Below are 17,503 nucleotides of genomic sequence, written 5' to 3' on the forward strand. Positions count from 1 at the left end.
CAGCAGAGAGCTGGACTGGAAGAGGAGCAACCGGGACAGAACCGGCGCCCCAATCGGGACTAGAACCCAGTATACCGGTGCCGCAGGCGGAGGATTAGCCTAGTGAGCCTAGCCTTAGCTATTTTTAATAAGTATGCCTCGGGGCCGGTGCTGTGGCACACTAAGTTAATCCTGCGCCTGCAGTGCCGGCATCCCATATGGGTGCTGGCTTTAGTCCTGGTTGCTCCTCTTCCAGTCCAGCTGTGGCCTGGGATAGCAGTAGAGGATGGCCCAAGTGCTTGGGCCCCTGCACGCATGGGAGACTGAGAAGCTCCTGGCTCCTGGCTTCAGATTGGTGCAGCTCCAGCTGTTGCGGCCATTTGGGGAGTGAACCAACGGAAGGAAGACCTTTCTGTCTGTCTCTCTGTCTGTAACTCTGTCAAATAAATAAATAAAGTCTTTAAAAAAAAAAAAGTATGCCTCAGTAAAATTATAGTTGTCACATGTCACTGACCTTCAAAGTGTAAAATTCATGAGTACTAAGGAGACATCATAAAGAACCGGTTTTCTAACAAATGATTGTTTCCCAAATGAGAAAGAAACTAATTTCTAACAGAGGATTTCATCCTGTGAGCTGAGGACCCCTAGTGGGCCCTGAAGTAATAACACCTTTGGCAAAGTAAGCGTTATCTGGAGAATCAGTATCTCACACACTATTTTTCATATGCATGCATATGAAAAGTATTAATCATGACTAATAAAAGTTTTTAAACATTTCATTTTACAAGTTTTTAAACATTTCATTTTACAAGTTTTTAAACTTAATAATAGTTTTTAAACATAATTCATTTCGCAAGTTAATAATGAGTTTTTGTTCAATTAAGAAAGAGGTACCCAAAATACTATCACTAACTGGCGAGAGCCAGACTTCTTGATGTTACACAGAAAGGCTGGGGATCCCTCCACAAGAATCATTCACAGGGCAGCCGCTCTTTTCTAAGAGGCATATGAACAGCTGTGCCTACTAAGAATAAAGGCTCTACAGAACTCAACCAGTATCAATGCTGTATTAATTATAATGCACAAATTTTTATTGCAGCAACTTTTAGAAAAAAAAAAAGGTACATGCTGACATTGTGTGATAGCAGGTTAAGATATGCATGCCATATCACAGTGCCAGTTGAGTCCTGGTTGCTCCACTTCAGATGCAGCTTCCTGCTAATGAGGCTGGGAAGGCAGTGTTTGCACCCCTGCTTCTCATATAGGAGACTCAGAAAGAGCTCCTGGCTCCTGGCTTCGGCCTAGGTCAGCCTTAGCTGTTGCAGCCATTTGGAGAGTGAACCAGCAAATGGAAGATGGATAAATGTGTGTGTGTGTGTGTGTGTCGTTCTGCATTTCAAATTAGTAAACAAATCTTATTAGAGAAAAAATGTCAACCTACAAAGGAGAATTTGCAGACTTGGACCGAATACCAAATAGCACAGTCAACATAAGTAATCTCTCATGGGAATGCTGGCTTTCTGTAGAAACTACAACATGAAAAAGCTGTATGCACTACCAGGCTTTGCTTCAGCTACATTTTCGATTCACTGCGTAGTAAGTTTTCACACACACACACACACACACACCCACCCTCACTCAGAAGTTACATTTTGCCTGACTTAGCAGCCTGTATGCATAAGCTCTTTTGTCCTCTAAATCAAGTGCCGTCATGTATTTCATTATTGAAACGGTTCCCTACACTGCCAGATTGCCAGCGCTAGTTAGATGAGGCAGTCAGGCAAATAATGTTTCTTTAATAGAAAGATGGTGATCTAGAATTGATGAGATGCTCTTTTTCTGTTTTCCTTACTATTTCCCTCCCTCCCTACACCTAAAATCATTCTGATTAGCACTTAACAGCAATGGGGGAAGGGAGAGCTAGCCTTATCAGAAAACACTGGACACAGGATGGCAACATATCCTGATTCAGAATCTCAGCATCAAACGATGATTTGTGAGAAAGACAGTAAATATTGTAGTGTTACAACCGGATAACAAATTTATACACCAATGTGTTCATAAAAGTAAACACGCATGAATACATGAAACACGCAGAAATAATTCATGACTGAAGCTCCGATACACAAATATACTTAAGAAAGAGAAGTTTTATTAGGGCAATTTCACTTTATTTTTCCATACAGCAAAGTCAACTACTGCAGTAATAATAAAATAAGCATAAAACAAATTGCAGCCCAAGACAAAATACATAATTTTAAGCAACTACAAGCAGAAAGTAAGTTGTGATTACATAATAGTAAAACCAAGCACATTTGTCCTTTCAGCAGATGAAAGTGTGGGGTTGCGGATAAGTGCAACGTTATTAACCAGCTGGAGTGAAGGCTGGATACACTAATTCATTAAACAAGTGCCCATTATCACATTTTGCTTTTTTGAGTGCTTCTGAGTTGAAAATTAAAACTGTGAAATTTGAGCTGTGTTTTATTTTTTCACCTGCTGAAAGAACAGGATCCTACAGCAATTAAAAAACAATCACGTAACAACTATAGCTACGGTGTGCTGTTTGGTTTGCCTGTTTATGGTTTAAATTTTGTGAAAGTCAATACTTGTTTTGAAGATTTTCTTTTTTTTGTGAACGATAAACCACTGAAATTGGCAGAAACTGATTTAGATAATATATGTCCTTAGTATAGTTCTTTCTCTTTTCTTTTTTGTTGAAGTTTTAAACATGCAGTAGTTTTGAAAAATGTAAGGAATATTTGATCCATGATTTCACCTTAATGGTCAAAGTACCTGCTATTTTTGGTAATGATCTTCAGGCAGATTTGGCCCAATGGAGTTTTTGTCAGTCATGAGATCTCGGAAGGATGGCATATCTTCCCAGCTGAAAAAATCCTGGCAAACTACAAGCTGTCCACAAAAAAAGCAAAGCAACGTGTTTGAAGGGGTATGGAGTGCTAACTCTGTGCCACTTTTGCAAGCAATTTTGCTCAGTCTGTCATTTTATTAGCCTTAACAAAACTCCTTGTAATTATAGACGTTTTTATTCAAAATAAGATCTTACTATTATACAGGTTTCTCTCTTTTGACTATATACAGAAGTGCAAAAAGTCAACCTTCTCTCTAGACGTTCCAACATGCTAAATTGCAGCATAATCAACCCTCAAGAGTTTGCACACACGCTATAATTCTCATTACGTAAACTTTGAGTATTTGGATTATCAACAAAAAGTCCCTTGTTCTATTTATTGATTATGCAGCTTATTTATAACAAGGCCTGATATTCAGGGATTTCAAAAATATTAAACAATACTTTAACATTTGAAATGGATACAGTAGAAAATAAATTTTATTCTAATATCTAGGATCTAGATCTTCTTATAATAACTAATTACAAACAAAATAAATCATCAAAATATTACTCAATTGTCTGCCAGGATTGTTGCGATAGCAACAACTTAACTTCTTACTTAGCAATGATTATATATTTATAAGATATCCATATAAAAGATCTTTGTTCTTTTAATGAAAACTAGACAAGAACTAACAATGACTGACATTCTTACACTGTAATATTAAATCAGTAAAATATAAATCATTTAGTTAACAATAATACGAATATTCATGACACTACATGTAATTCAAAACTGAGTATGTTATGAAAGAAAAACTACTTTAATTTTTTTGTATTTTGAAAAATTCATCGGTAAAATCTAATAAAACAATAGTCTATAAACTGAAATGGTATTCAATTGTTAATAGAAAATGAAAATCTAATAAATGTAGGAAATGAAAAACTACATTTTAACAAGAAAAATAAGTAATATTCTATAATGTAACTAACTACAATAACATGTGAAGTCACCATTACTCTCTTAACACGATTGAAATTACATTGGTATGGGTTCCAACCCGTAATGTAATAATCTAAGGCTTTAATAGATGTACAGTACAATCAGTAAAATCAACACATCAGTCTTATATTAGAAAGCATCTCTCTCAAGCATAAAAACTTGCAGTAAACTTGGAAGTATGGAAAGTTCTATAACTGAACTTTCACTTCTCCCATTCCATACTATAACTACCAGTGACCTGGCCCCTATTTCAGCAATTTTTAGAACTGCTGAACAGAGCAAAAATATCCTTTACTAGCTGCAACATCCAAACCACAAAAAAAGGAATTCCTTTGGATGAATCCATTCTTAAAAACTGAATGCACATCTATTTTTTTTTAATTTTGTAAAAGGCTTTCTAAGGCTATAAGCAGTTAATCTGAACAAAACAAAACAAAAAAAGTCACATATAAAATTCACCCATGTACTTAACCCACCCAATTACTAGGTTAATTCAACATTTCCCATTTTCATATTTTGGTTTATCATGCATCTGATGACAGTGCTGCTTTCTTCTTTGTTTAGAGTCACTATTTTGAATGTGACTGTGATGAAGCATTTAAGCAAACATGAAACCATTTTTGCAAAGCATTTATAGTCTTTTGACTTTTGACAGAGGCTATAAATAGAAGCAAAATAATTTCCTCAAACATTTTTTGTTATCGTGTCTCAGAAATGGCATATCCCTTTTGAATAACATGTTATACAGTATAGTATGCATAAATATTACACTATAATGCATTAAAATAATTTTATATATATCTATCATATATATCTCCAGTATGTGTGAGTTTATCTGTATTGAGAGAGTTTGTGTTGTGCTGTCTATTGTTACTGTAAAGTTAAATTGGCCATTTCTGAGACAGCTTTGGTTTCAAAACAAAAGTATGGTGCCCTTTGACTGATTAGTACTAGCAAATAAGCAACAAAACGTGGCTCTGAAAACAATAACACTGAAGAAATAATACTCTAATTTGATGTACAGTCTATGGCACTTCATGAGAATCCTTAACAACATGGTACTTAAAGCCATGATGTGCTTTAAAATATACACAGTTGTGGTTTTGCTTGGCACATTCATGTCTGTCAGATCCCTCCCTCACCACGTCTTACAATCTATTACATTAAAAATATTACTCTTAAACAAAAATGACTGTGCATGCACGCTCTCATCTATAATGGCAATTTTAAATACAAGGTGCACCTTTGTTATTTGTAAACCTTGAAAGAAATAAACTTATTTTTAAAAAATTATATCTTGGTCTACAGACGTACCAATACATAATAGAATCATGGTTACACCATAGTCTGTCTTTTCAAGATGGCATGAATATATAGGAAACTAATTAGGTATGCATATTTTAATGCATACCTCTGTGCTAGAAAAGAAAGACAATGCTGTTCTTTTAGACAGGAATATCACCTCAGCACAAATATCAATTAAATGTACAAAGTGTATAGGCAACAGTGTGCAGTGGATTTCCATGTTGTCTTTTCTTCTGGTTAACATGCAATACGTGGATGTCCTGTGGCTGAGGGAGCTGTGTGTGTGTTGCTTGACGGTATATACAATATGGCTAATGACCTCGTCCTTTACTCTAACCAAGCACACTGTCCTTTCCTCTTTAGTATGATCTACAAGGGAAGAAAAGAGAATCTTTGTTAAAATGAAACTAAGACTTTCCAATAAATACTTAACATGAACATTTTCTTTCTTGATGGAACAACGTGTTCACACGTTATGATGTCTTCACGTAAAAACAAAACTTCACAAGTGCAAATGGGTCTAAATTTGCCTGTGTCACTGAAATGACATTCAGCTTAATGAAACCATGGACTGCTAAAAAATTTCCCAATACTAAGCTGCCAAGTGTAAAATACAGCTGCAGAATCAAAAGGTATAATATACTGTAATAGAGCTCTTTCTTAACACTATTACTGTGGGGCACAACTTGAATTTACTTGACTTCTGAAGTTTAATATATTTCAAGAATAACAATTTGGCCCATAAAATTAAAAATTCACGCAGTAAATTTCATTAAACATGCTTCATTCTATCTGGTGGCTGGATTAGCATAATTTTTTTAAAAAAAGAAAGATATTTTAAGTGACTGTGTTAGCAATTCAAAGTTTATAGGGTTTCTTCTCCAAAAGCCAAGAAAAATAAAAATCATTCCTTATGAGTTAAGAAAAGATTCCTTATTAAGTTTTAATAGATATGACAATGTACTTGTGAATTGCTTCAGTTTTTACATGGAATTTATTCTTATCAGGGAATTTTACCTATTAAAAATGTTTTAGATTAGAGCACTGAAAATGAAATTATCAATGTGCTGATTCAAAAACCAGTTTAAATAATTTTTTCTTCATGAAAATGAGAAATATTTGTTCAAAGAACAGAACATTAACATTCTAAGCTTGAATACAGATAAACTCAGTGATTTGCTAATTATTAATAGGCTTCAGGTCACTTGGTATCTATCTTTTCAACCTGGATTAACTATTGCTAAGAAGATGGACAGTTGTAGCATACATTTTAAACACAGCCAGCTGACTATAAACGCTTAAAACAGGATTTTTTAAAAATTACATCACGCACAGGTTTTTCAAAACATACATTCTCTCCATAAACTTCTGAAGACCCATTGTGTGTTAATGACTAAATAATTTAATTAAGTAAGCAACAAAGAATGATCATCAGGTTCAGTTTTAGACATTGTGGCATTTTCTAAATATAAAAATACATCTCTAACATACTTCTGAGCACATGTCGTAACTTGGATATAAGCATATTGTATAAACTGCAACTCCTAGGGATAAAAAATGGGCACCTTTACAAGCTTTTAAGACACTGTTTCTCAGTGGAAAAACATGACTTCCAAAACCATTCTGGAGCACTGGCAACATTTTCAAAATTATATGATCCTCTACGGCAACTACTCTGAAGTACCTAATATTCATCCTGGTATATGGATATATGTGTAGTCGCATCATGTGAGTTTATATATTTACTTACTTACAGTCAGATTCACTGTGTTCAAATTACCCTGTGTATGAGGTGGTACATATTCTCATTAAGGATCAGCCAATAAAAAAATAAATTAAGTGATGATTTATTACAAGGGCTCAGCCACACTACCTGTAGACCGAATTCAACTTATTTTTATAAATCAAGTTTCACTGGAGCATAGCCACACATGTTGGACTACAATCTCTGACTGCTTTCATGCTACAGCTGCAGAACTTAGTACTTGTGATAGAAACCACGTGGCCCACATAGTTAAAAATATTTGTTATCTGATTCATTTAGAAAAAATTTTGCCAGCCTCTGATCTATACCTTCTAATTAGTTTTAAGTCATATTTTGTCTTCATTTCTTGTGCTTATTTCTAATAGGAAATATATTTAAACATTAACATATTAATTATAAATTTGTATGATAAAAACCCTTATAACCCATCTAGAATAAAAATGTGAGCTCTATAGATATTTTCTCTGAGTTTTTGTAAAATTTTAAGTGTACTACACAGTTGCTGTTTTTCTAGAAATCACCATGAATATACAAATATATATTACACAATGAACTTACTGTTTAGTGATGGAAATTCTACATCTGGGTAACATACTTGTGGCTAGTCAGATGTTCGGCAGATATTATGGGTATCTAGCAAATAAGAAATTATTTAATGAATGATCCATGCAAGCAGGCCAACAACCAAGAGATGAAAACACTTTAATATTAGACTTTTACAGAAGTGACATTCAGCTGTGAGGTGACACCTTATCTGTTCAACATCACAACAAGTTAATGTTAACTTAAATGCCAAAATAGCAACTCACTGTTTTTAAATCTTTGTGTTAAGTAGTATACTATAAATTTTATCAGTTTTTAGGAAGTAAGAGAAGTAAAACTACCAAAATTTCATGCAGAGCAGTAATTGAAAGAAGTCCTTTTTGTTGGCCTACACACACACACACACACACCTGTGGTTTCAGTTATTCAGTTATAATCCGGAAATCAGAGTAGAAATGTCTTGCTTGATTTTGTGCAACCAACTCTCTAACACTGCACTTATATTAGGGTGTCTAACATTTTTCCAAATTAAAACTACCACGTAACAATTATTTCATTACTATAAGAAGAACTGAATAAGAACATACATTTACTGCAGAACACATTTCTGAATCCTGATTGCACATTTAATTTTATTTTCAAATGGGCAAGAGAACTAGAGAACTTGAAACTCTAAGAAAATAATCCATAGATGGCTTATTTCATAAGTTCCAAAAGCCAAGCACTTCAAATTTGTAGCTTGATTCTCCTCCAACTCAGAATTAATGGCTGCTAACTGAGAGAGGCAGCACAGTAGATTGAGACCATCAGAAGACTGAAAGCAGGGGTTCTAACACTGGTGATCCATTTCCTGGCTGTGTGACCTTGAGCAAAGCAATGCATTAATCTAAGCTTAAGTTTCTCCTGTAAAATGACACTCTTCCCATTTTAGCAAGATGGATGGGAGAAAAATGAAGTCACATACATAAAGGCATTTTGTTTTTGTTTCAATTTAGACATCCTAGACTAATTCAACATATTACAATCCACAGTCTGGAATGTATATTACTATGTCCCTATTTCACTTCCATTTCTTAGCTGACATTTTTACACAATTTTACAGCATTGGCAAATGGCACGAAAATGTGCTCCAAGCATAATGAAGCTTCTCATACCATTTTTCCTGCTGCTGCAGGACAGGATGTTGCACCCAACAGTGTAGAAGCATCAAGGATGGGGCTGTCGAAACATACCAAGGACCTTCAACACCAATCGATGCAGATGAAGGGCCAGCTATAAACTTCTGCATGCATGCAGGCTGCATTTTGTGGCATCAGCTATTTCCAGCATTGCTAATGTACTGTAGGCATATACATATGTATGTATATGTAGATATAATATATGTGTGTATATAAAAATATATATTTATATCCATTCTCTTTTCTTCCTTGTGGTTGTAAAATAGTATGAAGACCCAAGATTACGCATGAAATGGTCACAGCACAATGCAAAAAGTAAAGTGTCCCCTACAACCCAGGTGGCCAAGGGCATGTTGAAATTTGCTTTGCTATAGTTCTGCTTACACCAGCAATTCTATCATCATACACGGTAAACATGAGTGTTCAGCATCATTGATGTGTACCATAAATGGATTGCATTGAATCCATTAAGATATTTCTGCCAAAGATTACTTACAAACATGCCACATATGCACAATCTAGCATTCTTGTAAATAAGTCTGATGTGTTAGCATAAATCCAGGCCTATTTTGACAAGCTTCTGAAAAACTAATGACTCTTTGCCAAGAAATGTTTAAAACTTGTTGAAAACTTTCAGCATTCTGCTTTTAAAAGTTTTAATGGTTACCCTAAAAGCTGAAAGTTCTTCATCAACAGAACACGACTGCATTACAGAACAAGGGTGGTTTCCACTCATAAAATATAATCAGAAATTCAGATGGCTCTTAATTGGTTTTCTCTTCCCAAGGGGAAGCAACTTGATTCCCATCAAATAGCAGACTTCATAAGGTTAATTTAGCTACATTTAACCTTAGCCTGAGGGTTATCTGAAATTTGGTTTGGCTCTACATTTTTTCATATATTATCAATCCTATTGACCTCTGCTTTCATAATAAACATATCTATATATTCAAGCCCAAACCTACTTTACATAAATGTGACTTTTATTCAACAAGTACTTTCTGGAATGCATTTTTAAATTGGATCAGCAAATGCAGGCTGAATCAATTGCAGTTTAAATATTTAAAATAATCATCTTACTTTATTAAATTTCTTAACAGACCTCTTTTATATAAAAAGTATTGTGGATAACTGTTATCCTATAAACTTGTATAGAACACAGAATGAATGCCAATTTGCCATACTTTTTTTTCTTCATAAATCTCCAACAATATGCAGGGTAATTACAGAAATGAGAGCACAGAGGTTTTTTTTTTTTTTTTTTTCGCTCAATGCATTGAAAATTAAAACTTAAAGATGCTGTATACAAAATTATTTTAAATATGCAATCTACTTATCAAATTATAATGAATTTATAACAAACTATTTACAAGAGTGGTCATTTGTGGCATATATATTCAAATACTTGGCTTTTTATCAAGAATGTAGGCAAGAATTGAGACACTGTATATACCAAATGCTTTAATAAAAATTTTAGAATTGCCTCTACTTTTGATTGGTTGAAACACCTATTGGTTAGGATCAAATTAAGAATTGCTTGTGTAAATATCATTTTAGTAGCTTCAGAAATGGAGCTGCGACAACTTTGGAGCACTTATAAATGGCACAAAAGCATTCTGCTGCTCATCATAGAGAGAATGTGTAGGCCAACAAGAGGTATCTTTGAAACCCCATGCTTATTAAAGCACCCTCTACAGCCCTCACGTACACACGACTCCCACTGACCTCAATGGGAAATCCACGTGCGTAAGGGCTGTTGGATTGAGCCCTATTAGAGTTGGTTTTTTAAGAAACAAAGCTGTAAATTAGCAAACCTGGTTGGCTGTGGCTGTTGCAGCGAAGGGAACACTTGTGGCAGATGTTGTTGCTGCGGACACAGTGGCTGGCGTAGCACCGTGCACCATGGGAACTTTCGGAGGGAAAATCATATAAGCAAACATACAGAAGAGTGTAGCAATATGGAAACCATGGCAACATGGAAGAGATAATTGGGCATGGCGTTTATCATAGCAATAAGCCATGTGACAGGACATCATCACCAGCGAGTGACATGCAATCACAGCGCAAAGCAGGACGACATTCCAAGGAGAGGATGGGAGGGGGATGAAAGAGGAAAAAAAAGGGGAAAAAAAGCTTGTTACCATCAAATCAAGAAAATTGACACAAACAGGCTTAATTTGCTAAGTCAAAAACAAGAATTTTATATAGTGTTCATAGTTAGACATTCAAAATCTAAGTCAAAATACAGGTATTTACTTTTAAACACAGTTATCTGTTTGAATGAAAGTATTTTTTCTTATTTACTATGATAAAACTGTACAGTATATTACTTTTATGAGTTTTTTTCTTTTTACAAACCAGAACTCATAGTCCAATCAAAATCCACCAAAGGTGACAAAGGAAACCATTGTGTGTAAAGAAAACATTTATGTGAGTCCATGTCAATTAAATAGAAAATGGCATTTAATTGACAGGTGTTAGTAAAGGGAAAATGGACTTGCCCAATAGATAAAAGTTAAACTTAGCAGTGGATTTTGAGGGGCTCTGAGGTGCACCATAGGTTTAAGATAATCAAGAAACAAAGCTGGCACCTACCAACACTTGTAGCGGGTGTCATGCACAATATTGAGCCTGCCCATCATGCATTGCAACAGGAAGGTGGATTTGAAAAGGGAAAAGAATTAAAACATCCCATCACACGTGTAATTAGGAAATTCATTTGAACAAAGAAGAAAAATTGTTATTATGGGAACAGTGGCATGTAACTGTCAGCACAATCAAATCATACAATAGCACAGTGATCAATTAGAACTAGTCTCAAGTGAAGAATAAAAGCCAGTTTAACTGTGTGCTGGTACACTTTGTTTCTTTTAATTGCTGTCTATAAATAAAAGTATTTTGGGAAACAAATTTAAACCTGCTTAATTCTTTTAAAATAATTCTGTAATTTTGTTTTTTTTTTTTTAATCAGGTTACTAGCCATCTGGTTGCTTTGCTATTTCTGACTCTAACATATTAATGCACTAATGCTTTCTTTAGGTTGAACACAGGCTAAATAATTCAAGATATTAATTATTAAGATGTTAAATTCAATGAACAAAACTGACTTAACAAAATGAACCCAACCATTCACTGAAATTCCCTTAGTTTTATTTCCCTGCTCACTGCAGCAGCAACCATACAGGTAAGAAATGGGTTATGATCTTCCACACAGGAATTTTATTTGGAGGGACACCAAGAAACAAATTGTGCATAAGAGAAAGTGAAACGTCCATGCTTCCCTTGACTGGAATAATATAGAAGAAAGCATTAAGAGGAGATATAATTTCTTATAGGTCTCAAATTGGTTTACATGGTATGTATCCAGGAAAACAGACTGATTTTCATTGCTGGTTTAGACCCTCAAGATTTCTTGGAGTACCGAATGTTCTACAAAATTTCACACAAGAAACTGCTAATTAGACTTCAATAAAAAAAACCCTGAGTGGGAGACGATAAAGATGCATACATTACATATGGGGTGTTACCATTGCTGTTCATAATTGTTTGAACATAATAAGTGAAAATGAAGATTACATGTATAGTCCCTTTTCTCTGTGATCTACAACACTGAAAATCTAATCAATTTTATCAAGTATAGGGCACTTTCTAATATGGGGACCTACTGCTCTTTCCATGAGATCACTTTGGATTTCTAGGTTTTAAAATATCAAATTATTTTAAATTTATATTTAAATTTTGGCACATCCTATTTAAATACTAGTAGCATCTGGGGTGAACATTTGTTAGAAAAATGTCTGCCAATTGAATCTTTATAGAGAGGGCCTTACAAAACAAAGCTGCCATTGAGACACTGAAATGAAACACACATTACTTAACTGGCATCCTTGAAATAGCTGCAATTAGTCTGTTATCACAATTAGACTGTGGGCACACAAACCAGCAATTAAACTCAGTAATGGATACAGGGGAAGCATCCTTTCAGGTGGAGTAGTATTATATTGACAGATATTATTTAAGATACTATAGGATTTTTGTCTTTGCCATTACTGCTACTACTAACGAGCCAAAGACTTGAGAAAGAAAACAATCGAAACAAGAAGTTAATCTGAGACAGTCAAGCAAGCAAACTTTTAATTCTGGATTTAGATCTTGTGAAATCTTTCCCTTCTAATGGTAGGGCCAGAAATTTGGAAAAGAACAGACGAATGAAAAAGAGTACAAGGTATATAAGGAATATTAAAAGCTGATTTAAATATTTTAGAGGTTATGTTTTTAAATATATCATTTATTATGTCGCAATTTGCCTACTGTATTTCATCTCATGCATAAATAAGTCTGCACATGTTGAACATGAGTTAACCATATACCATCTCTCTAAAACCCTAAAGCTTTTATTATTTGAATTTTAGTTTGAATTAGTGTCTGTTTTACCATTATCACCAATGCACACAGTTTTGAGAGGGATTTGCAACAAATAAACATAAGGCAGCAATGGAAATACTAGCCAGGGTGCAATAATTCACAAATATGAAGACATAATGCTGTAGGACCCACTTACCAAAAACAAAAATCACTTTTGAAATGACCATAATATCCATTTTACTTCAAATGGGTTGATTTACTAATAACAATGCACAAATACCCAATTTGAATTTTTCATCAATTTTCAGCACAAGGCAGAATTTAAGTAAATGCATCTGTCAATTTCCAATTACCCCTACAAATATATTTGCAAAGCAGAATGATGTGTTTCTGAGGAATGTGTTATTTAATTACATGACTTTTTAAATTAAATTTCTAATTTATCTGTATGCAAATACAGGAAAATGAACTGGTATGGCAATTTGCAAATGAAATGTATGCATAATTAAAACTACTTTAAGGAGAAAGAATAGATGTAGAAGAATAAGAATTATAGTGGAGATTTAGTTGGGAGTTGGAATCTTGATGTGATAACTCAAGCTTTTAAATTTATTGTGATAAGAAATATAAAGCTGATTTAAAATGTTCTAAAATCATACATCAATTTAAGACTAAAATTTCAAAAGCAGTTTAATTATTCAAAATTGGTACTTTATTTTTATTTTAAATAACTTAATAATAATTATATTTCTATTTATCAATTACAATAAAAGTGACAAGCTAGAAATCTTTGGTTTCTTTCTTTAAAAACAACCCTATTCCCCTGCCTATTACCAACCAACCACCATCACCTATGACAGTTTCCAGGTCTTCTGTTTCCTGATTTCTCATAGAGTTATGAAACAGGCCAAGGCAGGAGTGTCAGTTGTTTACAGCAAACTTAGTTTTAGATTTTTTTCAAATCAGAAGTCAACATTGCTTGAGGAAAGCATGTTACGGAGAGAGAAGAGAGGTGTACTTCCGCAGATGGCAGAGACAAAAATGATGTTGGAAAGCCCAAGAAGATGTCCTCCACTCTGAAGCAGCGGGCAGTCTGCCAGATCGCAGCTAGCTAAGCATGCAGACTGTTCTTTCACGACAACCTTGCAAAAGGCAGGTGCTCAAGGGGCATGGGCTACATGTAAGCTTATGATAACACAAGGCAGGCATAGAACCCCATGGAGTGTGTGTCTTCAAGAGTTCCTGCCACACATGGACATTGATCACATCATTAGTGAGCAATGGTGAAGAATGGAGAATGAGAGTTCTATTTCAGAATACCAGACTGTACAGGAACTCACTTCAAGGGAGGGCTTGGGAAGGGAGATGAGATGGGAGAATGGGATTCTGGATTCCCAGTAATACTTGTTATTTCTATACAACCCATTGAGATTAGAGTTAAGAGTTGGGCTTTAGTTAAATTTAGTGAGAGAAGTGATGTAAATAAAGGTATGTCTTTCCCTAATTTCAGGGGTGGAATTCATACATGTAATTTAAACAGACCCTAGAATAGGTAAAATTTGCATGAATAACAAATTAGTCCTCAAATGAAAGTTAAAAAAAAAATACATGTAGCATATGGCTAAAATTGAAAACAAACTTCACTGAGATCTTAATCTGACACTTCTGTTTTGCTTTAAATGAGACTAAGGCTATAAAACATTAGGCATGGAGACAGTTCATCATTAAGGGCTGAGTTTCATTCTCCCACACATCTTTTAGGTCTTTGTGTAATGAGCTGATAGATACCGAGAGACTAATCCAAGTCCATTTGACCTAATTGAAGTTCTGTCTATACCTTACAAGAAATGTAATTTGCAGGAAAAAAAAATCACTGGACCTCTGCCCGCATGCAATATACTCATTGTTAAAATGAGAATACTAATGCTAATTTTTGGGGGTTGTTTTGAGAAAAAAAATGACATTTTGTAAATTATCCAGCATACCATGGCACACGGCAAACACTCAAAAACACTCTTAGTCAAACAAATATTTTTAGATACTAGATTTTGCCCTTGGGCCATGAATTTGCGACTGTTAAATTAAATGTTAGTATATTATTTGAGATGCAATCAATATATGTTGAGTAAGTGAATGGACAGACAGAGAACAAGGAAGGACAGAAGATGGGAAAGAAGGGAGCAGAGGAACAAAGGACAAATAAAGGGAAGGAGAAAGGAAGCTAATGGTAGAATGCAGATGGAAGGATGGATGCATGGAAAATGGTTAGATGAGTAGCTGCCACATAAAGTCCAATTCTGTTCTTACTATATATCATGTATTACTTTTTCTTAACCAGTAGGCTGTGTTGCAACTGAGCCCTTATCTTCCGTCAGTAACTTAGTCTGCATACATAGGAACCTGTTCTAAGGAATTAGCCAACCATGTTTTAGGGTAATTTGAATGAAATAGGACTGCGTATCTCTTTAGTTATCACTGAAGCAAGAGACTTCAGTACTCTAAACATTTGAGCTGTAAAAAAATGAATGACTTCCATTTCTTTGCATTCCCAATAAAGCCTTCAGAGTATATCTCCCAAATTATATACTGAAGTCAGATGGGATGCTTTGATCATATAGTTCTTCTGTATTACCTGTCTGAGAATAACCTAGACTTTGGAAAATAAACTATATTTTCTCTGTATTATACAACAGGCTACATATGAGACTGTGCTAAGATATATTTTCTTTAGTTTTCAAGTTGTGATTTTAAGAGAGTGAATTAATGAAAAATTTTAAAATCGGGATATTTCAACAATAAACATATAAATGCCCAGAATATCTATAAAAATATATCTACAACACTGTATATCAGGATTAGTGTGTCAGATTGTACAGCTTTTTACAACCAGCCCTAGAAGGCACAGACACAGCCAATCTTCATTCACACAGAATGTACTGTAAATGGAGGTACAACAGATCTGCCAGGCAGATCTTTCTTTGAAGCAAAAAAAAAAAAAAAAAAAAAAAAAAAAAAAAAAAAAAAACTGAAAAACCTGCATCTGAACACTGACCATCCTCTTTAGATTATGCCTCTGCTCCCCAGTGTCTCCTAGACCTCCAAGCTCCCAATTTATTACTTGCTTTGTTTATTTGTTCCTGGACTGGCCCTTGAGGCCTCCAATTTACATTCCCTGCAACAGACTTCTTCCTTTCTGACAAAGTGGTTTGGCTGAAGTAAACATGGACTATCAATATTAAACTTTTCATGTCTACGGGGCTAATTATTGTGCATACGCATGCCTATCATCTAATAATGAAAATATTTTTAAAGAATCAATTGGGCAATACCTACTTTTTCTTGTGTGACTAATAAAAGTCAAAATGCAGCTTCAGCTCTTTAATAATATGCTGTGGCATAGCAGTCAAAGCCCCAACCATGACATCCCATATAGGCACCAGTTTGATTCCAGCTGCTTCACTTGCAATCCAGCTCCCTGCTAATACACCTGGGAAAGCAGCAAAGATGGCCGAAGTGCTTGAGCCCGGCCACCCATGTAGGAGACCTGGAAGAGGCTCTTGGCTCCTGGCTCCAGTTTGTCCCAGCTCTGGCAGATGAGGCCAGTGAACTAGTGGACAGAAGATCTCTCTCTGTCTCTCCCTCTCTGCAGCTCTGCCTTTCAAGTAAATAAATAAATCTTAAAAAAAAAACAAAAAACAAAAAACAAACTGAGTTGCAGGTGAATGTTATTTTATATTAACTACTAGAATAATTTCATGTCATATCAATTACAAGTATCAAGAATAGAATATCTCTGATGCAAAATGCACTATAAAAGAAAAATTTAGGGGCCTGCACCGTGGCTCACTTGGTTAATTCACTGCCTGCGGCGCTAGCATCCCATATGGGTGCCGGGTTCTAGTCTCGGTTGCTCCTCTTCCAGGCCAGCTCTCTGCTGTGGCCCGGGAGTGCAGTGGAGGATGGCCCAAGTGCTTGGGCTCCTGCACCCGCATGGGAGACCAGGAGGAAGCACCTGGCTCCTGGCTTCGGATTGGCGCAGCGCCAGCCGTAGTGGCCATTTGAGGGGTGAACCAACGGAAGGAAGACCTCTCTCTCACTATCTATATATCTACCTGTCAAATAAATAAATAAATAATTTTAAAAAATTAAAAAAAAGAAAAATTCAAATATATCAAAATCCTGAGCATACTTCAAGATATTGGAGCATACTGTATTTAAATGAGTAATGCTGAACTTTTCAAGAACGCAGGGACCAATATAATTATGATTTATGAATGTGTTTATGTTATTATGAATGTGTTTTAACTAATTTGACCCTCACCTAGCATCTTTTGCCCTGTCTACTGACTAAAGCCATTTTGAGAAGATACTAGTATCATAAATGAGGATCATACAGATCATGCAGTCAATGGTTATGCTTAAAAATATATTCACATGAATGTTACTGGAGAAACTAATACAAAACTCATTTGGTAAAACATTTCAAGTTTCTTTAAGGTACAGAAAATATA

The 17,503-nt window shown here is 35.0% G+C and overlaps 1 protein-coding gene across 50 annotated transcripts in view; it reads right to left on the bottom strand.

The window, feature by feature from the left end:
- Positions 1 to 2,111: 2,111 nt before the first annotated feature.
- MBNL1 (muscleblind like splicing regulator 1) overlaps positions 2,112 to 17,503 on the bottom strand; it is a 209,486-nt gene continuing 194,094 nt past the window's right edge. For 18 of the 50 annotated variants that reach the window (XM_089331055.1, XM_070072622.2, XM_008266349.5 and 15 more), the window contains 4 exons: positions 11,223 to 11,258; positions 10,442 to 10,536; positions 7,465 to 7,539; positions 2,112 to 5,510 (listed from right to left, as the gene is read on the bottom strand). In XM_089331055.1, coding sequence (XP_089187181.1) covers positions 7,483 to 7,539; positions 10,442 to 10,536; positions 11,223 to 11,258 — 188 coding nt within the window. In that variant the 3' untranslated portion in view covers positions 2,112 to 5,510; positions 7,465 to 7,482. Of the gene's footprint in view, positions 5,511 to 7,464; positions 7,540 to 8,603; positions 8,668 to 10,441; positions 10,537 to 11,222; positions 11,259 to 17,503 lie in introns of all 50 variants that reach the window. The other 32 variants (XM_070072626.2, XM_070072650.2, XM_070072646.2 and 29 more) reach the window with 5 other exon arrangements.

Source organism: Oryctolagus cuniculus, chromosome 4 (genome assembly GCF_051225735.1).
Source record: "Oryctolagus cuniculus isolate XC-2025 breed Fujian yellow rabbit chromosome 4, ASM5122573v1, whole genome shotgun sequence".
In the NCBI taxonomy this organism is placed as follows: domain Eukaryota; kingdom Metazoa; phylum Chordata; class Mammalia; order Lagomorpha; family Leporidae; genus Oryctolagus; species Oryctolagus cuniculus.